The 25,345-nt window shown below is 31.9% G+C and overlaps 2 protein-coding genes across 2 annotated transcripts; both read left to right on the forward strand.

Moving 5' to 3' along the window:
- Window positions 1-10,968: 10,968 nt before the first annotated feature.
- Window positions 10,969-14,392, forward strand: LOC110602666 (trafficking protein particle complex subunit 3). Its single transcript, XM_021740236.2, has 6 exons — window positions 10,969-11,076; window positions 11,313-11,410; window positions 11,877-11,976; window positions 13,069-13,251; window positions 13,850-13,987; window positions 14,118-14,392. The coding sequence occupies exons 1-5, from the start codon at window positions 11,014-11,016 to the stop codon at window positions 13,970-13,972; spliced, it is 567 nt and encodes a 188-aa protein (XP_021595928.1). The 5' UTR covers window positions 10,969-11,013; the 3' UTR covers window positions 13,973-13,987; window positions 14,118-14,392.
- A 5,002-nt stretch (window positions 14,393-19,394) lies between these two features.
- LOC110601048 (gibberellin 2-beta-dioxygenase 8) lies at window positions 19,395-24,726 on the forward strand. Its single transcript, XM_021738043.2, has 3 exons — window positions 19,395-20,226; window positions 23,714-24,038; window positions 24,132-24,726. Exons 1-3 carry the CDS (start codon window positions 19,787-19,789, stop codon window positions 24,360-24,362), a joined length of 996 nt encoding a protein of 331 aa, XP_021593735.1. The 5' UTR covers window positions 19,395-19,786; the 3' UTR covers window positions 24,363-24,726.
- Window positions 24,727-25,345: the final 619 nt, after the last annotated feature.

The raw sequence follows: 25,345 nt of genomic DNA on the forward strand, positions 1-25,345 counted from the left end.
GGCAGACTGTTTTCTCTAAGATTGACTTGATCTCCCTGTTTGATACTTCAGCCAGCCCATTTGTTTGAGGATGATAGGTGGTAGAGGTTCTATGGATGACATGGTGCTTCTTTAGGAGAGTTTCTACCACCTTGTTGCAAAAATGGGTGCCTCGGTCACTGATTATTGCCTTGGGCAGTCCAAATCTTGAGAAAATGTGGGACTTTACAAAATCACACACTGTTTTGGCATCATCAGCTCTTGTTGCTTTGGCCTCAATCCACTTGGACACATAATCCACAGCAAGAAGTATGTAGGTGTTGCCAAAGGAAGGTGGGAATGGTCCCATGAAGTCAATGCCCCATATGTCAAAGATTTCACATACCATGATGGGTGCTTGAGGCATTTCACTTCTTTTGCCAAGGTTTCCTGTTTGTTGGCATCTTGCACATGACCTACAAAATAAATAAGCATCTCTAAATATGTTAGGCCAAAATAATCCACTTTCAAGGACTTTCAAGGCTGTCTTTCATGGCCCAAAGTGACCTCCACAGCTGTAGGAGTGGCAGAAAGTTAGGACAGAAGTGATCTCATGGTTTGGGATGCATCTCCTTATGACTTGGTCTGCACAATGCTTCCATAGGTAGGGCTCATCCCACACATAATACCTTGCCTCTTTCTTGATCTTGTCTCTTATGTGTTTGGGCAAATCAGTAGGCAAATCACCTATAGCAAGGAAATTGACAATATCAGCATACCATGGTTCCTCTTCTTGGACAGCAAAGAGGTGCTCATCAGGGAAGGTCTCATTGATGGGGCATGTCTCCATCTCAGTCAGAATTCTGCTGAGGTGATCAGCTACAAGGTTCTCCTTGCCTTTCTTGTCACGGATTTCCAAATCAAACTCTTGTAACAGCAGTATCCATCTCACCAGCCTAGGTTTGGACTCCTTTTTCTTGATTAAGTACCTTAGTGCAGCATGATCTGAGTATATAATCACCTTTATCCCAAGTAGGTAGGGTCTAAACTTCTCCAATGCAAACACAACAGCCAGCAATTCTTTTTCTGTGGTGGAATAGTTGCATTGTGCAGCATCTAGGGTGCGTGAGGCATAGTGAATAACATGAGGAGAGTTACCTATACGCTGTCCCAATACTGCACCTACAGCAAAGTTGCTGGCATCACACATTATCTCAAATGGAAGGTTCCAATCAGGTGGCTGGATGACTGGGGCAGAAATTAGGAGTGATTTGATCAGATCAAAGGCTGATTTGCAGCTGTCATCAAAGTTGAATGGTACATCCTGCTGTAACAATCTGCAAAGAGGCTGAGTTATTTTAGAAAAATCCTTGATAAACCTCCTGTAAAAATCAGCATGTCCAAGGAATGATCGAATCTCCCTAATGCTGGTTGGGTAGGGCAGATTTTTGATGGTGTCGATTTTGGCTTTGTCCACCTCAATCCCTTTTGCTGAAACAATATGGCCTAAGATTAAGCCATGGCTGACCATGAAGTGGCACTTCTCATAGTTGAGAACCAAGTTTGTCTCCAAACACCTTTGAAGTATCTTCTCCAAGTTGGCTAGGCATTCATGGAATGAGTTGCCATACACCGTAAAGTCATCCATGAAGACTTCAATGATCTTCTCTACATAGTCAGAAAAAATACTCATCATGCACCTTTGGAAAGTGGCTGGTGCATTGCAAAGACCAAAGGGCATCCTCCTGAATGCGAATGTGCCAAATGGGCATGTGAAAGTGGTCTTCTCTTGATCTTCTGGTGCAACTGGGATTTGATAAAATCCAGAATATCCATCAAGGAGGCAGTAGTGGCTTTTTCCAGCAAGTCTCTCAAGCATTTGGTCCATGAAGGGCAAGGGAAAATGGTCCTTCCTTGTGGCTGTGTTGAGCTTCCTGTAGTCCATGCAAACTCTCCACCCATTTTGCACACGAGTGGGTACTAGCTCTCCTTCAGAATTGGGGACAATGGTAATCCCGGTCTTCTTTGGTACCACATGGATGGGACTCACCCATTTACTGTCAGAAATGGGGTAGATTACCCCAATGTCTAGGAGCTTCACAATCTCCTTCTTTACAACCTCCATCATAGGTGGATTCAGCCTTCTTTGTGCCTCACGAACAGGTTTGCATTCATCCTCCATGAGAATCCTATGCATGCATGTTGATGGTGAGATACCCTTTATGTCCTCCAATGTCCACCCAATTGCCTTCTTGTGTTTTCTCAACACATCCAGGAGCTTTTCCTCTTCTTCTTGACTGAGCTGGTTGGAAATGATTGCTGGAAGTGTATTTCCAGCTCCCAAGTAGGCATATTTGAGGTGGCTAGGCAAGGGTTTCAGTTCTGGTGCATTCTCTGTCTGCTGGTTTTCTGTCTGTATACTGTCTGATTTGAGCTGTGATTTGAGCAGATTTTTGGGCAAATCACTGGACAAATCACTCATACCCAGCAAGTCACAGCAGTCTGCTGTTCTGTCTGTTTCAGAGATGTTGTTGTCCACCTCTTCCCTCCTGCAAAGATCTTCATAAAGTAAGTTTTCTTGATCAAAATCAAAAACTTCTTGGCTTAAATCATCAATAACATCAAGGCCATAAACAGGAGAAACATCATTGGAAAATTTCATGACATCATAAACATTAAATTTGATAACTTCCCCTTCAAACTCCATAGTCAATGTGCCATCATGCACATCAATTTTTGTTCTTGCTGTGCTCAAGAAAGGTCTCCCAAGTAAGATATCAGAGGTGGTGTTGCTCTTGTCTTCCTCCATGTCAATAACATAAAAGTCTGCTGGAAAGACTAATTGGTCCACTTGCACCAACACATCTTCAAGAACTCCCTTGGGATAGACAATGGACCGGTCAGCTAATTGGATCACAATGCTGGTGCCCTTGAGTGTACCTGCATTCAACAAGTTAAAAATAGACAGAGGCATGACATTTATTGAAGCTCCAAGGTCACACATGGCCTTCTTTATTCCCACATTGCCTATTTTGCATGAAACCGCAAACATTCCTCTATCCTTGCATTTGACTGGTAGTTTTCTTTGGATGACAGCTGAAACACACTCCCCCACACTTACCTTTTCACGTTCAGCAAGTTTCCTTCGGTTTGTGCATAGTTCTTTGAGAAATTTGGCATACCTTGGAATTTGCTTCACAGCATCAAGTAGAGGAATGTTAATTTCCACTTTGCGAAGTGTCTCCAATATCTCTTTTTCCTCTTTCTCCTTTTGGGACCTTGCAAATCTCTTTGGGAAGGGAGGAGGTACCTTGAATTTCTCCATAGGTTGCTGTTTCTGCCTTTGACTTGATTCTGCCTGGTCTGTTGATTTGGGCAAATTACTTTCTGCCTTCTCTGGTGAATTGGGCAAGTCACTGCTGGACAGCTTAGTTTGCCCAGCGATCAGGTCAGTTCCTCCGGGTGGACTGGGCAAATCACTGCCCTGATCACTTTCTGGCAGAATTTCTTCCATGGTCTGTTTTTGCAATTTTTCAGCCCTATTGTCTTGCAACTCCTTTCCACTCCTCAATGTGATGGCACTAGCATTTTGCCTTGGATTTACCTCAGTTTGGGAAGGTAGCTTTCCTTGTGATTCAATCTTGTTCAAGGATGAAGCCATTTGCCCCATTTGTTTCTCAAGATTCTGCACAGAACTTGCCAAATTTTTCACAATCTCTTCAAGAGATGCATTAGAATTCTGAGGTGCAGCTTGAGCTTGGTTTCTTTGCTGGTGGCTTGGAAATTGCTGTCCCCTTGCATAACTGAAGTTTGGATGGTCCCTCCAACCTGGATTATAAGTATTTGAATAGGGATCATACCTTATTTGCCCATTAAAGCCTCCAATAGCATTGACTTGCTGGTCCTCCTCTTGAAGGGAAGGACATAGGTCAGTAGGGTGGTTGTTGGCATATATTCCACAAGTCTTGGGCTGCTGAATTTGCTGGAGTTGTTGGGTTTGACCCACAACAAGGCTGCGGACAGCATTGGTGAGATCAGAAATTTGGGATGCTAAATCAGATGTACTCACCTCATTCACTCTCCTTGATGGCTGCTCTTGATCTCCAAATTGCTGAGAAGCTGCAGCCATGGTGGAAATTAAGTCTCTCATCTCTCGAGCTGATTTTTTCTCAATTGATCCTCCACAGGCTGCGTCAATAAATTTTCTTTCTGAGGGTAGCAAACCTCCATAGAAGTAATGAATGAGAGATTTGTCAGAAATATCATGTTGAGGGCAGCTTGTGCACAGCCTTTTGAACCTTTCCCAGTATTCATACAAGTCTTCAGAGTGCTTTTGCCTTATGCCACTTATTTCTCGACGGATGCCTATGGCTTTTGAAGTTGGGAAGAATTTCCTCAAGAATGCTCTTACCATATCAGCCCATGATGTGATGGATCCAAGTGGTAAGTAGAATAGCCATTCCTTGGCATAGTCGTCAAGGGAAAAAGGGAAGGCTCTAAGTTTGATATCCTCTTCTGGAATACCTTGGGGTCTCAAGGTTGAGCACACAACATGGAATGCTTTCAAATGCTTGTGAGGATCTTCATTTTCTAAGCCTCTGAATTTGGGAAGGAGATGGATCAGACCTGTCTTAAGCTCAAAAGGTGCTGTCAATGGGGGATACTCAATGCATAAGGGCGCTTGGTCTCCTTCTGGTTCATCTAGCTCTCCGAGGGTTCTTTCCCGTGGCTGAGGTACTTGGATAGGCAAGTTTCTGGCTTGATTTTCAGCTTCAACACGTGCAGCAGGTGGTGCTGCCATAGCTGGATTTTCTGCCATAACCTGGAACTCAGTTTATGTTGCAAAATCAGTAGTGGCTGTAGGCGAGTCTGCTGGTGCAAAAATTTCTGCAGCAGGGGCAGATGTGACAGCAAGTGCTTCAGTTGGTGCAGAAGTAGGTGAATTTGCTGATGAAGATGCCTTTGAGGCTTGGTTCCTCAAATTTGCTTGCTTCCTTAAGTGCTTGGCAGTTTTCTCAATCTCAGGGTCGTAAAGAAGAGTGTCTTTACGGCCAGACCTGGTCATAAAGGAAAAATACGTTAGTTTAAATCAATTCCCCGGCAACGGCGCCAATTTTTGATAAGCGGTTGTCGAAGCCGTCAAAAATAAACCTATTAAACAATCAACAATAAACTTGTAGATAGTGGCAATAGGGTCGAACCACAGGGAATTGACACTAAAGATCTTCCTAATAATAACCAAGATAAGTAAATAACAAATAATTAAAAGAGGGGGGTTTTGAGTTGATGGATTAACACTAAATAACAAAAGAAAGCAATAATTTAAAGATGAGTAAATCAATAAGAGAGAGATTCTAGCTGAAGTGTGAGAGTTATTCAGTTTGTTCAGAATTGATCATTGATTTCTTAAAGACTCCTATTTGACTTCAATAAATTAGTTTTGGTTGTGGAAAACGCTTCTCACAATCCAAATTCCTCCTTAGTTCTAGTTTGATTAGGAAACGTTCGCTAATCAAACACTAATCAACAAGTTGCCAAGGAACGTCCTTGGGGCATTGTAGCATCGAACAACTGTTGATTGCATTAAGACTTAGAGAAACCTAATTCTATCCTTGCCAACCGCGTGGTCAAGTTTAGATTATGCAACCTGATTAAATGTGTATTTGAACAACCTAAGCAATTAGGGACCTAAACCATTCAAACAATATCACTTAGCAAATTAGAAGCAATGGGCCCTTATTGATTCTAAAAGCAAGTAATATTTATAGAAGAGATCAGATTGCATAAATATTGAAACAAACAAGAGTTCAACAATGGAGTATTAAACCTCCCAATTCATCACAATTCTGAATATTCACAACTTCAACTAGAAACAAGGAACTTAGCCACTCATGGTGGACTAAATACACAAAAAGATGAAAAGAAAATAAAGAAGAACAACTGCAGAGTTTCTGGCGAGGGAGAGATGCTGGATGAGGCTGATCAGAAGATAAGATTGCTGGCTTGGAGGCTCTCCTTTTATAGTTGCAGAATTTTATTCATCTAGGGTTTCAAAATCCCTTTTTGATTTGATCTTGGACTCCTCTTTTGATGTTGAATTTGATTGTAATTGGAATTCCTTGGGTGAGAGACTCTTTCGTGGCTCTTGGTCTTGTGTTGGAAGTGCTTGGATTGGATTTGGACTTCTGAAAAATCAAATTTCTGTTTTCTGTCCATTTTCCCGCTCTGCTGTAAGTTTCTGCTGTCAAAGTGATTTGCCCTGTGATTTGGGCGAGCAGTGGGCAAATCACTGGGCAAATCACTGCCTCTGTGAGTCAGTCCTCTATGTCTCTGCGAGTGATTTGGCCAGTGATCTTCGAGTGTCTGGGGCAAATCACTGGGCAAATCACTGCTGCCTGTTGCCTCCGGGTTTCTGCTTTAGCTTGATCGGGGCAGTGATTGGAGCAGATTCTTGGACAAATCACTGGGCAAATCATCCTTTTGTGAATTTTCTGTACTTTTTCTTTCATTTTCCAGTTTCTTCCTTTTCTGTAAAAACAAGATAAAAACCATAAATTAAACTGAAAAATGTGTAAATAAGCAATAATAATTATGATAAAAATGTGGCTAAATTATTCCTGATCACTAGGGCTTGACCAAACTGTGCTCCCGAGACCGCCCAGTGGCTTACCATTCTTTTCTAAACAGGTGGACTGCTAACAGGAATGAAGACCATGGGTAATCAATGCGCACCAATTGAAGTTTCAACTACAGCAGCAAGTAAAGGAACAGAACAAGGTCACTGACAACAGGGAATTGCAATTTCAATCAGTAGTCACCGTTTTAATTACAATTTTTTTTAAATATATCATATAGTTCTAAAACCATTGGCCCAATTTAACTGGATTCGGAACAAACAGATTAAACTAAAATTTTATGAATTCCATAATCACTGGAAAGACTTGTTGGTGAGGCAATCAAGGATAATCTTTCTGCTCAATCAGAGGAAAAGAGGGTTCAAAATGCAAAGCATTCTTTTTCTTTAGCAGATTGGGTAGTCAAAAATTTGCTTGTGGGAGTTCCATGTGAATAATTATATATATATAAAAAAATTAGCTCTTTTCTTTTAATTTTTTTCTGAAAAATAATAAATTTATTAAAATTCAAGTGACCTTATTACGATAATACAGCCCATAGAATAAAATTCGTATAAACTCTAAGGCTCAACAACAATTAAGAGTCCTCATATGCAGCAGAGTAAGGAATTGTTAAAAAAAATATGGTAGAATAATAAAATTTGAATTGCGTTAGATATTATTTTTAAAATTTTATTTTATAATTTTTAGGATTAAATAGATTTTTTTGAAATTTAATTTTTAAAATTAAAATAATAAAAAATTATTTTTAATTTATAATTTAACACTAAAAAATAAAAAATAAAATAAAAAATGAGAGTTTTTCTTCTAGATACAGATTATTTAGAGCGAAAAAAATAATGATTAGATTTAATATTAAATTTAAATATCAAATCAACGATCACAAAAAAATTTTACAAATATAATATTTAATGAATTATAAAATTTTCAACAACCACAAAATTTTTTAAAATTTAAATTTATTTTACACTAATTTTTCACATATTTAAAAAAAATTTCCATTATTGGATTTAAAAATTTTGTATATATAATTTGAATCTAATGTCTTTTTTTGCTATGAAACAAACAAAATTAATAAATTTAATATATAAAATAATTAGTGAATTTTTTATTTTTGTAAATTAAAAACTCTTTTTTGTATGCTAATATTTCATAAATCTTATAACAGGACATGTTGTCAACGTTTTTTTGCGATAATAAATCATGCGTACGCTTGGTAGTAAATAAGTACGCTAGACATTACGACACAATTTCATAGAAATGGCCTCACTCGACACTTATATAGGTGATATTATCACGTGTATATTTATACACCATCCATAAAGAATATGAATATTATTAAAAGTTTTAAGTTCATTCTCTCATTAATACAGTCTAGCACTTTTCACATAATAACAAATGACAACATTAAATAGTATTAAGAGAACTAATAAGTGACTTATTGTTACTTATATGAATCTTTTTCATGGGATCTTTAATCACAAAAATTTGGTTTTTATCACTGTTAATTTCAGATTAACTAAATCTCATTTCGTTGATATTTTATTTATTAATTTCTTTCTTAAAACTATAGTTAAAGAATTGGTCAAATTTAATTTGATTTCACATAATTAATGGACATAATTACATTTTTTAAGTAACTACTCAACCATATCATATTTTAGACAAATATGTCTATTTTTACATTGAAAGCTTTATTATTTATAATATTTTGACAAATATTGATTTTATTATCAATATAAACTCAAGTCTCATTATCATCTAATTTCAGAATAATAAATTCTAATTTTATCGTGATTTTAACAATAATAATTAATTTTTAAATAATTGTACCACCATTTAAATATACAATTACTAATAGATTTTATCTCATTTGAATTTAAATTTTATTTAACATCATACTATTCTTCTAATACAGTAGTACATCCACTGTATAAAATACTATAACTCATGATACCTCTCAAATAATTATTAAATTTGACTAAAATAGATTAATGATCATGATTATAATATGTATAAATCTGCTTGATTTATATAGTATAAACTATATTAAGTTTGTGAATTTCATTAAATGCAGTAATTTTTTAATAATATATGTATATTTAAATTTAGCAGTAATATAATATCTATTATTTTTCAAGAATTAATATTATAGGGGTATTCATTGATTTGACATGTGAGAGGTCTAAATTTTTTTTATAAAAAAATTTAATATTAATGCTCTTACTATAGAATTATACTATCATTCTAATTTTAATACTTCAAATCACATTTATTTTCTTTATATATTTTATATTAAATTTATAAATAAAAAAATATTTAATTTCACCTACTATATTATAATTCGTATCAAATATAAATATATCATTCATATATGAATAAATAATCACATATTTGTTATGTATAAATTTTATAAATATATATACTAACAAAAACTTAATAAAATATCTCATATCACTATTTATCATAAAAAAAAATAACTAAAAATTTTATTTCTTTGATTAGGAACAAGACAACTATTATACCACAATTATTTTTTAAATCTTTAAAATAAATAAATAAATAAATCCCTTTAATGGATAAAATTTTAATATTTTTTTTAAGGATCATAAATAGTTATAGCAAAATACTCTACACTTTAAATATTTCTGATAAATTTTATAAAAAAATTTTTAAAATTCATAAGAGTCTTATTAATTTATTATTTTATTTTATTCTATGCATTACTCTTAATGCTATTATAAATAAATAAATCTAACTATGCATACAACTAGTATTACTTCATAATAATTTATTATTCTAAAATTTTCAAATTAAAAAACCACTAAAACTGTAAAAAAAAAAAAAAACTATCCATCACTTCATAATTGATTATATATATATATATAAATAATTTTTATTTCTATAGTTGATTTCTGGTTTGCAGTTATCTTTGAACATAATATATCTAAATATCTTTGTCTATCTCTATTTTAATAAAAGAAAATTAAATTACTTAAAAATTAAATAATTTTTTTAATACCCAACTTAATAAAAAACAACAGGTCATCCTATTTATTTGTAAAAATAAATCATTTACTCTATAAATTAATTCATATTCATCTAAATTATTAGATATTTGTTGCAAATATTAAAAATAATTTTTTTTATAATAAACAAAATATTGGTTATCATTTTTAATTTTTTAAACATAAACATATAATTGTGTGGATCCGTTGTCGTCCATTTCCAACTCTTTTTTTTTTTAACTCATTTTTAAATTGTGTTTATAAATTTAATATTTATGGTTGCATATCATTTTCGGTAAATAAAAATATATTTAAAAAATAATAATAAAATAATAATAATAATAATAAACTCACATAATTTTATTATCTACCATTAATTTTTAATAATCGAGATCCTAAAATAGTCTTTAATTATTTTTTCTCATCATTAAAATATAAAATTCTTTTCCATCATTTAGATATAAAATCTTTACTCACCATTAATAAATAAGACTAAATCCTTAAGATTATTGAAAAACAATAACAGAATAATAAAATCTCAAAAGATAGAATAGAATGATAAAATCGGAATCGAATTGGATACTATTTTTAGATATTTATTTTATAATTCTTAAAACTAAATAGATTTTTCTGAAAGTTAACAACAAAAATTTATTTTTAATTTCTAATTTAACAGATAATATAAAAAAAATAAAGTAGGAAAATGAAAATTTTTTATTTGTGAAGATACATGCTGTATTATTGTTATAAAATGTTATAAAAATTTTGAGATAATATAATAAAATTATTAAATTTAATATTAAATTTCACTATCAAATTTAACGTTAAAAATCTCCAAAATAAAATTTTTATAAAATATTTTGAAATTTAAATTCATTGTTGAACAGATAGAAAGCCGTATGCTTATCCCTCCATTACTATACGAGAATGTGACTACTATGTTCCCTACTTTTCTCACTTGTTACTGTCTATGACTATGTAAGACTTTTGAACCTAGTGGGTGAGATTTTGATTGTGGTTCTCTATTATGTTATGGTGGATTGTCCATCCATGCCGGGTTTTGGTTGGAAAATGCCTCATTTCCGATATTGCTGGACAGCAGTTGGTGCAGGCTAACTGGCTAAGGCGGCACGCGTTGGCTCTCCCCGGTATCTGAGTTTGGGCGATACTAGGTTTAATGGCCCTGTTATAATTGGACAGCTATTTGTATTTCAGACCGTGAGTTTTTCTTTCGACTTTGTTTCATTTGGGCTTTCATGTGATGGCATTGTTATGGGCCTCATAATGAAATTTGCAGGCAGCCCACCCTTCCCAATTCCGCTGCAGGAGAATAGCACTAGCAGCGATCAGCATCAGTTTTCACAGCACTCAAACTTCTCTTATAACTTTGCACTTCAAATCTTTAAATAACAATGGCTCCTGCTCCTGTTGGTCCCCGATACGGTGATTCAATCTTCGCGGGTGGCGAGCACGTGGTAAGCTAGATATCTTTTTGTTTTGATTTTCATTTCCTCAGTAACCAGACGGAAAACTCATGATTTAACTGTGATCTCTGATCCCATTACACCTTCCACGTGTCAAATTGTGTTCTCTGTCGTTGTTTGATTAGGCCTGTGGAATTGTTTTGGATTTTCGATGTCCTTGCTATCCAAACGGAAATTTTCTCCGGGATTGGAGGTTACTACTGTTTTATATGTGTTGTTTTGTGTAGAATGCGGAGATGTTTTCATTAACATATGGGACGATTGTACGTCAATTGCTTACGGATTTGGAGGAGGTTGAAGAAGTTAACAGACAGTTAGATCAAATGTACGCCATGCTTAATTCTGCTGAACTCAATCATGTCTATGTCGTTTAGAAAGTGGATACTATGTCGAGAATTAAACTTTCAAATTGCTCCATATAGAGCTTAACTTCGATGAGGTATTAGTCACTACAAAAGATGATGAACATAAGTTGCGGAATGATAGTCCTAAAGCCAATGCTGTTGTGGTTATGATCATATATAAGTAATGTTCAAGTTCTTAATTGCATCTATATGCGGAACTTTTTTGGGCAATAGTCATGCCAGGGTCTGGTTGCATTTCACGTTGCATTCGGTTGTAACTTGTAACTATTCTGTTCAGCAACCTGCTAATAGAACTTCTTATTTAATCTTGACCTAAGGTCAGTTCTAGGTTTTCAGATGATTCTCTGAATTAGAATGTTTCTCCGTGAAGGGCTATAGAATGTGGAATCATAACCATTATCATTTGGCTGTATAACTATTTTGCAGGGGTTATAATATTGGAATCCGACTGGTTGATGAGTTTTTGGTGAAATCTGATGTCTCCAGATGTGTGGCCTTCAGGGAGACAGCTGAAGTAATTGCAAAGGTCTGTGTATACATCTATTTAACATATACCAATAAATTTGTTAACCTAAATTTTCTAAATTGTTTTAATGCACATGCTTGTTTCAAACTTGACTTTTGGTTATCATGTCATGAGCTGTTGCCTAGATAATCTTTTATTATTTCGTTTCTAATCCTGTTAAAGTTGCTTTTATTTCTTTTTTGCTTTTTATGTGGAGCGTACAAGTTGACCATGTGCAGAAATGGGAAAAGATTGAGTTGGTGGAAACTTAGCCTGTAGTCAATTGAACTACGGACTCATTACCTAAAAACTTCTTTTATCATATACACCAAGCATTTCATGTAGATTTATTGGTTTTTTGGTTCTTGATTGAAATCATCAATTGATCGCTGGGATCTTGTTTGGATTTAACCATCTGTGATCATGTATGAAAGTATTTAACTTGATAACTGCATGCATGAAAAAGGGCAAAAAAAAAAAAAATTTGATGTGGAAGGGAAAATCTTTGTTATCAAATAAAGGGGAGAAGACATTCAATTGCTAAAATGAAATGAAATGTAAGGGAGCAAAAGAGGTTCTAATTTATGATATTCTTGGATGTATAATTTTCTTGCCATATCTGACAGATGTCTTCATCTGAGAAGTAAAAGCAGGGTGAGAGTTTATTTTTATGGAGATGAGCAACAAAACAACGCTAGGCTTGAAACATCACACATTAACCTTTTTCTGTTCATCTCATTTTCCTCCCGTATAACTCTTTTCTTTCATAGTACCTTTGTTCATCTTTCCACTTTGGGTCCCAAAATAATTTAACCCATTCCACTTTTTGAGTTATGGTAGTTGTGCAATTTTACGGAATTTTCCTTAACACTAAACCAACCAGCCTAGTGGCAGTTCCAGACATATTTCTGATATTCAGCCAGGTATTACTAGTCCTAGAATGGTTGGAATTGTGATGGAATGCTTTTACATTTGTGTTGCTTTCTTTCATCAAGTTTCTAACTGGTGTATTCTTGGCCATTGCATATTTACTTGCAAAGTCAAATTATATGCAGGTTTCTCTTTGACATCATGGAATAGAGTTTTTTCATATGTTTATTGGTAGTTATACAGGTGGGTCTCAAAATGTTCCTAGGGTTGAGTGCATCAGTCACCAATTGGAATGCTGATGGGACATGTTGCAGTATGGTTTTGGAGGATAATCCCTTCGTAGATTTTGTTGAGCTTCCTGATACATGTCAAGGCCTATACTACTGCAACATTTTGAGTGGAGTCATTAGAGGGGCACTGGAGATGGTGAGTGTCTTTCCCTTCTAACACACAATTCACTTGTCGTTGGACTTCCTCCTCAATCCCACTTCCCCCCCCCCCCCCCCCCTCAATTTTGTGATTTTTTTTAACTGGTGCAACAAATGGCCATATAACAGTAGAAACTTTGTCTTACACATGCATTGCACTTAGTATTTTTGGAAGTAAACTTTCCATTTCTGGTTTTATTTGGAGTGCCAGGTTGGTGAAATTTCATCAACTGCAGAGCAAGAGTTATCTAGTGATTGGATATGGTACTGGTGTTCTTTACTTAAAGTGCAAATGTCATTTTGATCTTCAGTTAGATGGAAGGTGCAGTTTTTTAAGAAGCTTCCATTCTAAGTGTTCTCTAGATACAGTATTGTTGTTTGTACCAGACAACATTGGGGATCTTATCAGTGGCAGAGATAGTATGTCTGTTGCTTTGTTATTGAACCAGCTTGAGATTATGCATTTAACGCTTTGACCTAAAGCTTTTTTTCTTTTTTCACTTGGAAAAAAAGAATTAAATTAAAACATTTCAAATTTATCATATTTTCCTCTACCTTTTTCTCTTGTAGTTATTCATGCAATCTTTTGGGTTTAGGTGTCAATGGAGACTCAAGTGACATGGGCTCGTGATATGCTTCGAGGGGATGATGCGTTTGAGTTGCGGGTGAAACTTCTAAAGCAAGTTCCAGAAGAGTACCCATACAAGGATGACAAGTGACCTTTCATGTGTCCTGTATGCAGTTAATTAATTTTATTTCTATCCATACGTAATTTGAACTTCCCATCTTCCTTGAATACATGATTCACGTGTTCTGTCTGGCTGAACTGTGCTTGAACTACTGTATGTTTTTCACTCTTGTCAGGGTCTCCTCTACGGCAGTTTCTATTTAGCTGGTTAATTCTCGGTCATAAAATGGGAAATAGATAGGTGACCCCTCTTGCGTAATGCACTTTTGAAGGATCTGCGGGCTTCAACAAAATCATTGTCGGCTTGCTTAGAAAAGAAAACACAGCTCAAGCGTACAAGGTTAGTTTATTTGGGCTTTTTTCCCCATTTCATCGAAGGTTTATTTCGGCCTTGATAATTACTCAATATTCTCTTTTCATAAAAATAAATTTTACTTTTATTTTTACAAACATTAAAAATGTAATCAATACAATTAAACTAATAGATTATATTTATTGAATATATTCTCCAATTATATTGTTTCATTAAAAAATAATAATTAATGAATTTTTTATACATATTAAATAGAGTAATATTATTAAATTAATAAAAAAATATTTAAAAATATATAAAAAATAAAAGCATATATATATAACGTTTCTGAATACTAAAAAGCAAAGAATGATGCATTCTTAAGTTTTCAAATACCAAATTCAAATGTTCATTTTTCCTTCCTAATACAGGAAAAAAATTCAGCATATCAGTCATTGTGTCAATAATTATTTTTCCTGAAATTAATAGCGAAGTGGTTTATACTTTAAAATTTAGCTTAACTTTTATTAGGAGGACATTCTCCATCCACATCAGAATACTTTTAGAAAATCCATAAAGCTTGTCATGGCATTAATTAGGAATTGACATTCATGCATTAACATCACCAGCTCATGAACCGTAATACAATATTGATAAAGACTTTATTTTAAAAATTTTTTTTTAGTTGCCGACATCACAGAATTATATATTCTGCAAAAATGCTTGAGACATGACTGGTGGTGATATGTTTGTACATTTAGGGTATTAGGAAAGTGAATCCAAGTCGTTTTCAAATATAAAAGCTTAATATTTGCAGGCCTTAGAAAGTTCAAAGAGAAGAAAATTCCACGAATTTTGCTCTTTGTTTTTATGTTATGTAAGATATAAATATATATATATATATATATATATATATATATATATATATATTCAATTATTTGTTAACATATAAAAATGTATTGTAGTTTTTGTTACTACAATTGCTGCAATGTGAATTATCCAATACACATTAATATGGCCTATTTCTCCTTTTAGAATCGGGATTTAAGGTTAAATTTCTCCTCAAGTGAGCAATTTAGATGAGATTCAACTTTCTATTTACCTATGGATGCGGGCAGTTGGGAAACCATCGTGACTCCTCTCTTTTTGAGAATTCATCTCTCTCTTTTCAATGTATAGACAACTATCTTTTAATATAAGTTTAACTTTAACCTCAATGAGAAAAAAAAAAAAAATGAAGTATCTAATAGTGTCCTTATCTGGGGTTATAGTGAGATCTTATCATGCGAATAATTTTTTCATGCTTTTCTTTAGACCTGGGATAATTTTTTCATTCTTTTTTCGAAGGTTTTAAAGAAAGTTGCAATGAAGGTGCATTTTTTAGATATAATTAATAAAAATACTTGGCTGTTAAATTTTAACTCAATATCTCTCCGTTCTTGAGTAAGTTAAATTTGTATTATAAATTTTTAATTACTTAAGTCTCCATTTATTTATTGAAAACATTTTTTAAGAAATATTTTTATGTTTGAAACACTTTTAAACAATAGTTGTGGAAAATCTTTTCTTAAATAAAGAAGAAATCAATTCATTTTACGGACTTTGAAAATATATGTAAGTTATTCTTTTAAAAATATTTAAATATATATATATATATATATATATTTCAAAATGTATAGTCTCAATATTGATTGTGTTTAATATGTTTTGATGTGTGTAAAATTTATACAAGCCAAAAAGCTCAACTACAGAAATTTATCTAAGTCCTATTGAAGCTCAAAATTAAATAAAAGAGCCAATCATGAACACCGGTTACTGTCAGATTTATAATTCACTGTAAAAATTAATTTAAAGATTTCAAAAGAAATATCTTGTTAAATTAGTATTTGACTTTAATTAATAAAATACAAAAATAAATAGAGGATTGCCGACATGCGAAACAGCGATAAATGCTAGACCTTAAGTGGTCTCCTAAAAGGCTGAGAGAGAGGGACATGCTTTGACGTCTACCTTAGCGATACCAACAATATCTTGATGCTGAGAGCCCTCCTACAGTAACATCTCTTTTTGCTCTTTATAATTTCGCTTTTTCCTTTCTAATAAATTCCTTCCTTACAGCTGCAAAACCTTTGCCCATTGGTTTGGTCGTCACTGTTGGAATTTGGAACGTCACTGTTGGAATTTGGAAATTACATTAACAAGAAAGAAAAAAAGAACTTTACAACTGTAACTATTTGATCTTTTTTCCCTTCTGTACAGCAAATCTTTAGCATAAAACAGCAATGTAACACTCACTGTTTTAGCATGGAAGAGGGTAAAAAACATCATTATATGATAAACGGGATACAATATTTGTAAAAATTAAATTATTTAAATTTAAATTCAATTAATATTAGTAATTTTTGAACTATTTTAAATTCAATTAAAAAATTAATATAAATTATTTAAATCTATATCAAACTCGATTATTACTATTTAAATAAATTTAAATTTGTTTGGTTTCATATATTTTAATTAATAATTTATATAAAAATATTTTTTATTAATAATTTTTATTTAAAAAATTTAATATTTATATAATATATATTTTTATATTAAATTAATTATTTAAATAAAGAAATTCAGACAATATACAATCCATAAATAAAATTTAAATTTGATTTAAATTTATTATAAATATTATATTTTAAATTTGAAGTTACTTCAAATTTGATTATAATTACTTGTAATAAATTTTAATCGGATAGGATATTAAAAATAATTACAGGATGCAGATAACGGTTTTTCTACTTAAAAATGAAAATCAATGGTGAAACGTGGAGGAATAAGAACCAGAAATAACCCATACATACTCTTGTCGTGGGACTAAAGCAAGGTACGGTTCTACTCTTCAATAATTCTGCTGTTTTGCACATCATATTAATTTGTATATATGCTTGCATGGCAATTCCCTGGCCTATCTCCTTCTAAGTTCCAAGAAGCTTCCTGTACAATATCTTAATTTCCCATTTTTCTAGGTTCCAATTATCTTCCTACAACAATCTCATATATAAATTAAAAAAATTATATTATGCCTTGCAAAACCGGTACCAATTGCAAGGATATCTAGAAAAGTTTAGCCCAACCATCTATTTTCCATTTTACTGTTAGATATATATACACTCTTAAATCATAATAATAAATTTTATTTATAAAAATATATTGACAATTTTTAAGGTTGAATATACAAATTTACTCATTGCTAAATGACAGTTTCATTTGCTTTTATTAAAAATTAATTTATGATCATTCACATTCTAACTGCTGGTTGTGGAGAGACTATTTAACTTTCCTATTAATGAGTCAATACAAAAATTTCTAACTAATTAATGATTATACATCAATTTAAAGTATAAATACATATCAATAAATTATGATAATTTTTTTTAATTATTTAAACAATTGTTTATAGAATTTTATGTGTTGACGGGAGTAATCCTCCCTAGTTGTACTTCAGTGATAACTAATGGCTAAGGCAAGTGTACGTAACACACTCACCATCCATACATCTTCTTTATTCGATAAAATATTACTTTAATTTCTCTTATGATCTTGCTCGTTTTACCTTTTATTTATTATTTTTATATTTATTATAAATTCCTTTTTTTATAGTTAATAATTATCTATTAATATTTAGTTTAGAAATTAAATAATTTTATCTTGGCAATATTATCAATCAATATTAAAATTTGTTGTTCCTTTTTATGAGTAAAATTATTTACCAACTAATGATATATGTTTTTTATCGATAATTATTCTCAATATATTTTTAATTTTTTTGTAAAGGTGATATAATATTTTTAAAGTTTAAAGTGATAATAGTTTTTTTAAACTCAGGAGTGCCATATATAATTAATTAATTAATATATATAATGTTTTTTAAAAAATTATTCAGTATAATCAGTAAACATTGAGCATTGGTTATAGATATAATAATTGTATAGCAAATATCTTCATGTGGTTTTGTGTTGTGTGGACCCACCAAATTTGTTTAATCTGATGAAACAAAATATTTGGTAAAAAAAATAACAATTATATAGTAAAATTTTTTAAATATGGCGAATTTCTTAATATCTAAGAGAATATAAAATGCATGAATATTAATGAGTTACATGGAATTAATACTTTTAAAAAATCTGTAAGGCATCATTCCTATAATATCAAATGGTAAGGAAAATGAATTTCTATTGGATTAATTCTGACCCGTTAGAAAGCATTAAAGCTTAATTTTGAAATTTCCCCCAATAAATATTGGCTTTACACTCCATAAATCCCAGATATTTTTTTTATTATAATTAATTTTAAAATTAATTTGAAAAAGAATGATCAATTATATTCAATGCATTTAATGATAATTACATGAAGTTGAGTCTTCTTAATTATTCTTAAAAGAATAGACCTTTATACGAGTGAATAAGCACATAATAAGAGAATTTTCCATGAACTTGAGAAATTAAAAGTTCAAAGGCATTCATACAAACGGGAACTGCCGACATCGTGAATAAGTTGGCCAATAGTCAAAAAGTTCCACTCCCTTTGTCCTCTCAACATCACTTTTTCTGGCAGAAACACCAGGTCCATGAACATCTCCTTCTGATTTAAAAGTAACAATGGCCAAATTGATGAGCCAAATGAAATCAACCATTCCTCTTCTCAAAGAATAAGATTCATATCTAGTATATCCTCTCTTTGCTGTTTTTATAATACCATAATTAATTCTTACTTTCTTCAGATCCATGAATATAAAATATAAAATATAAAATAAAACAAATATGATGTACAAGGAAGATTTTTTTAAATTTGTCTTCTCATTTGTAGAGAATCTACAAAAACAACTTACCAAATTAAAATAAGCATTTTTCACTTAATTAAGACATCAAAATTAACATAAAAATTTTGTAATTATTAGTAAATAATATAAAAAAAATTTCAATATGTATATGTAATTTCAAATTAAAAAAAAATTGTAATTATTTTAAATAAGCATTTTATTTGAGGTGAGGGTTTTTCGGCTATAGAACTAAGGAGGGAAAAGAGACGTGGAGAAAGAAGAACCAAATGAACCCGTCCTTCCAAGTCTGACAAGTTTTAGCATAAATACAAGATGCTTAATTCTCCAAGCTTATATAAATTCCCAAGTTGATTGCTTTCTCTAGACCTAGCTAAATCTTCTCTTGAAGATGTTCTTCTACATCATGAATTCCTGAACTTCAGTTCCGGCGGGCCCCCATTTTCTTTCTCTTCTGCTACCATTCCCTTCAAACTCCAATAACCCTACTATACAAAATCCAAGGAGATAGAGAAGAAGAAGACCATATAAATGAAACATATATCATTTTCCATGTAAATTATACTAATTATGTTGCATCTCTCTGTGTGCGTATGCATGTTGCAGTTCTTTTAAAGACTATCCAAGTTGTGTAGTACGACACCGTTAATTTCCTTATTGCTTCATATATATACTAATGGAATAAGCCTTGGATCTCCTCATTTTGAAATTCTCCTTTTCTCTCCATGAGTATTGATCCTCCATTTCAAGAGGCCTGCAATGCCCTTTTCAAGGGCTCCTTGGTAAGAGCAAAAGATGAGAAGCTTGTCAGGGTTGAAGAATGTGAGCTGCCACTCATTGACATGAATTGTCTAACTTTGGGACACAAAGATAGAGAAAAGTGTATGAAACAGATGGCTCAAGCAGCAAGTGAGTGGGGTTTCTTTCAAGTTGTGAATCATGGGATTTCACAAGGAGTATTGCAGAGCCTGATATGTGAACAAATCAAGGTATTTCATGAGCCCTTGAGTAAGAAGACTAAAGAGAACTTCCTGAATCTACCATCAAACAGTTATCGGTGGGGGAATCCTGATGCTACTTGTTTGAGGCAATTCTCTTGGTCAGAAGCTTTGCACATTTCTCTTGCAGATATCTCAAGAATGGATGGATACAAGACTACTCTCAGGTACACAAGTTATTCTTTTATAAGTGATAACTTATTTGTATGTTTTTCGTAAATACTAAATGAAATATACGTATAAAACAACACTTAATAAAATATAGAAATTATTAGAAATCCCATGGAAATTATCACACAGTAGAAGATATTAGGACTAATAAATGTCTGGAGGAAAGGAGGAGGGGAAAAATCAATTGTTTCTGCTACTTTCTTCAAATGTGTGAAGTTAGATAAAGATTATAGTTTCTCTGTATTGTTTACCAACATCTTGAGCAGTGGAAAGATTTTTTATTTTCTGCAAAATGAATTCTTATATTACTGACCGATTAAAAAGGATGTGTCGTTATTAAAAACAATAAATAAATGACTCAAAATATAAAATGTATAAAGCTAATAATATTCCTTTACTGAATCTTTTTTTATAAGAAATAAAATTTATTGAAAAGAAGACAAAACAAACTTCTGCTACAACTAAAAATCTAATGCCACAGACCCAAAACAAGGATAGTTGGACACCTAGAAAACACTTGGACACCCAAGAAAAATGCTAAGCTGACTAGGGAAACAAAAAAATATTCTTGTGCTATATGATCATGACTTGCTAATTAAGAAACATCATGACTTGCTAAGAAACAAAAAAAAAAAAAAAAAAAAACCCAAAGAGATATCAGCTATGAAAGCCTCAAACTACAAAAAATAATAAAAAAAAAAAAGATCGAGATATGATTGGAAGCCTCAAGCCTTAACTGAATCTGCAACCCCTAGATGTTAGAATTGGATTCTACTTTAAGACATCAAAGCACAAGCACATTCTCTGTCAAACTTGGAGCTCAACTAAAGAAAAAAATCATAACAAAATCCGCTACTCAAGCCCCACCACGCTATTTTAGAATAAAAATGAGATTCTTACTTCTTTTCTAGCATCACCAGAACTGCAAAATTTTACCAAACTTCTCAAAAAAAAACACTGAACCACTGCTTAAACCATAATAGTTTAACTCTGCCTATTTGATTGAGCCAAGTCTTTTGGGTGTAACTAATGTTTTAAATTTTTAATTTTTAATGAACTAAATGCGAAAAAAAAAACATAAAAAATCTACAAAGTAAATTTAGAAAATATATGTCATCTATTTCAAAATCTATGGCTGGAAACCTATAATACACATTTAGGTTTTGTTTGTTTTGAGGAAAGTTAGCTAAGAAAGTTAAAATTTTTGGGAAGTTATAAAATTTCTTATTTGTTTAGCTATATTTGCTAACTTTCCAAAAAATATATATCCTCACTTCCCCTCACTGCAGAGGAAGTAAATTGATTAGGTTCAGAGGAGTTCCTTATCAAAAATTCCTACTATTTCCCATTTTGCCTTTTTTTTTTCCCTTTTGCTCCATATTTACATATACATATACATTTGCAAATATATATATATATATATAATATAATATAATATTTTATTGATAGTATATATCATTAAAAATTATATATTAATTATTATGTAATTTGAGATTTTTTTAGCATTGGATATTATAAAATGTGGTACATTAAATTAATAAATATTTTGCATTGGAGGGGCATTTATGTCATTTTTACTATCATTTTCCACTAACATAGTTTTATTTTCCGAGAGTTTAATACACCAACCAAACATATTAACTCATACTTCCTAGAAATTAAATTTTTTAGGAAATATACCTTTCAAGAATTGACTTTCTTAGAAAATAGATTGGTTTGAAGGAAATGAGGCTTTATATTAAGAAAGGGTTAATTAAGGCATATGAAGATTAAAGATGAGAAAAAGCAAATTAAAGAGTGGAGGTCATATATTGCACATTCCACAATGTAGGACACAAACCTTAGGCATAAAGTTGACAAAAAACCAGACAATACGTCACTATCAAACCTTATCTACTGGCGTTGTAATTTTCTCTCAAAACCTTATCCAAGTCAATATCAGGGTCATGCAGTAAGTAGTTTTACCACCCAACTGCCAAACATTTGTTTGCCCTACCTCTCCATTACTCCATATGTCTAGGAGGCCCTGCCCTATGGATCTCCTTCATCATGCACGTGATCAAACCATGTCCCAAAACTTTTCTCTGTGTGGCTGTGGTACCTCATGAATAGTTGTTTATGGTTGGTGTGACACAAATCAAATCCCGCTTGGTCTTTTTTTACTACCCATAGTTTCACAGTTCAAACTCGTTCCTTTTTTCTTTCTGCCTAATATTTAGTGAGAAACTAGTAACGGGCTGAGTATTTTTAAATATTCAATCCGATTAAATTATAATGAGATAGATTTAGATAATTATAATCGAATTTGAGATAGAATATTAATTTAAAAAATAATATATGCGATGGGTTTGAATTGAATTTAGATTTTATTTATAAGTATTCAATGTTAAAATTTATTTATATAAATAATTAATTTAATATAAAAATATATATTTTACGATAATATTTATAAAATTATTTATATATTTTTATTAAAAATTAAAATTTAAATATTTTTTAAAAATATTAAAATTTTTAAATAAAAATTATTAATAAAAAATATTTTTCATATAAATTATTAATTAAAATATGTGAGACTAAATGGATTGAGATTTTATTCAAATAATAATAATTAAATTTGAGATGAATTTAAATAATTTATATTAATTTTTAATCGAATTTAAAATAAATTTAGATATTATTAATAGAAATTAGATTTAAATTCAAATATTTTTTTTACGCGTCGGCTTTACCCATTTACCTTCCTAACAGTTGTTGTCTGTCCCTCTCTTTACCCATTTACCTTCCTAACATTTGTTGTCTGTCCCTCTCTTTACGAATTTATACTTTATTAATATTCTTTTATGATACTCTTTCAAAAAGTTGGGAAAAAATCTCGAAGTAAATGTTTAATGTCTATTCAGTAGTGATGGAAACCAGCCTCTTCTAAAAGCTAGTGCAATATGTGAAAAGAGTTATACTGTTGGGTGTTTTTTCATTTTACACTGACGCATGCATGAGGTGATGGAGGTGGGCTGTTGAGGAATTTACTGTTTAGTTTCTGTTGCAAAGATTTGAATGCTAAAAGTGCCAAGTCATGGTAAATGTCTAATTTGTGTGCCCTGATTTTGTCTTATCAAAAGGAAAAGAGTTCTCCATGGCCCATGCAGTGGATTCTTAGGTATAGAGATCCAGATTCTCCATTATACTATCATCCTCCAATCAGAAGTGAACCACCTAAGTTTTTTCTAATATTATGATTTTTAATATAGATATTTAATTATATTTTTTAGATTCTCTAAAGCTTTCGATTCATAATATACAAAGGAAAATAAAATTGGTTATTGCTCATTATTTGTTCAGTTAATTTTTTTTTTCTAAATTTACGGTTGTAATTTCGCCATTCGAATACCAAAATAAACAGTAGATATTCAATTTTTATGAGATATCTAATATTTGAAATGATATCTAACTTAATTCAATCTACTTTTTAATCATTTTCAGATCAACTATAGAAGCATTCGCAGGAACAGCTGCCACTTTGTCTCAAAACTTGGCCGAAATTTTAGCCCAAAACTTGGGTGTCAAATCCAATTACTTTAGACAATATTGTGCACCCTACACTAGTTATCTACGAATGAACAGATATCCTCCATGTCCATTCTCTTCTGATCAAGTCTATGGCTTGATGCCTCACACAGATAGTGATTTCCTTACAATACTCTATCAAGACCAAATTGGAGGATTGCAACTCAAGAAACATGGAAGATGGCTCGCTGTTATACCTAATCCTCAATCTTTGATCATCAACATTGGTGACTTATTCCAGGTAATGTTAACTCCCATTTTTTTTATACTGTAAGGGTAATGCACATATATTCTCTTACATTTGTTAATGCCACAAAATGCATATGTATTGCAGGTGTTCAGCAATAACGTTTACAAAAGCATGGAGCACAGAGTGCTTGCCCCACAACGAGTTGAGAGATTTTCAGTTGCATTTTTCTACTGCCCATCATATGATGCTGTAATCCAAAGCTACGGGAAGCCAACAATGTATAGAAAGTTTAGTTTCAGAGAATACAAGCAGCAAATCCAAAAGGACGTTCAAGCTACTGGTGACAAAGTTGGGGTCTCAAGGTTTCTCTTGTGAACACATACATATATGCATGTGAGACTCACACTTGCAACAGGAAGATGATGAATAATAGATCCATACAATGATAATAAAATTTGGTGGGCTGCCTGCGCTGCGCTGCTGGTCCCCAGATGAGAAAGACCAAGAAGCAAATTATAACACGTCTCTCTCTCTCTAGTACAAGTTATATGGTTAATATTCGGTAAGGAAAAGGGAAGCATGTACTACAGTCTTTGATATACAGACATATTATGATTCTTCAAGTGCCAACATCATTTGAAGTTGCAACAACTACTTGTTTGTTTATTTGTGTGTGGGGTTGATGTTTTCTCCCCTCTTTATACTTTTTTCATCATAAAATTACCTCTTATTCCATTCATACAGATCCCACACTATGTGATTTAAAAATAAAAATTTACAAAACGAAGAAAATAACATCAAAAATTTATTGGGACATCTTTAAGGGAGACTATAGTTCATGTCAGATTTAAAAAATTATTGAAAAAAATTTAATAATAGAAAATATAAAAAAATAATAATAAAAAATAAAAAAAGGGTTTTTTGAAAGGAAAAAAAAAACCCTTAAAAAGGAGAGAAAATTCCTTATAAAAATATGTCAATCTTTCCTTATAAAAATATGTCAATCTTAAAAAAAAAGAGACCTTTTGTTAAATACTATTTATGAAAAAAATGTAATAATATTTTTATATATATTTTAAAATAGATGAATTCTTTAATTAAAATATTATTATAAAATTTGTATATAGTATCAAGTTTCCGTCGGAACCTTCATCCACAGATGTCGTCAGCTCAAAGGATGGTCCTTATTAATCACCAAAGTTAGTGCACGCTCTTACCGAATGGAAAGGCCAGGCTTGGCCTGCAGCCCTTTTAGGCAATGGTTATTAGGACTTCTAAGCTAGCCCACAAACACAAGGGCCAATTATTCAACTATTTAATATTTGAAATTATTATGTTTTGATTTCTTCTTTTTTTTT

Source organism: Manihot esculenta, chromosome 15, assembly GCF_001659605.2.
Source record: "Manihot esculenta cultivar AM560-2 chromosome 15, M.esculenta_v8, whole genome shotgun sequence".
Classification (NCBI taxonomy): domain Eukaryota; kingdom Viridiplantae; phylum Streptophyta; class Magnoliopsida; order Malpighiales; family Euphorbiaceae; genus Manihot; species Manihot esculenta.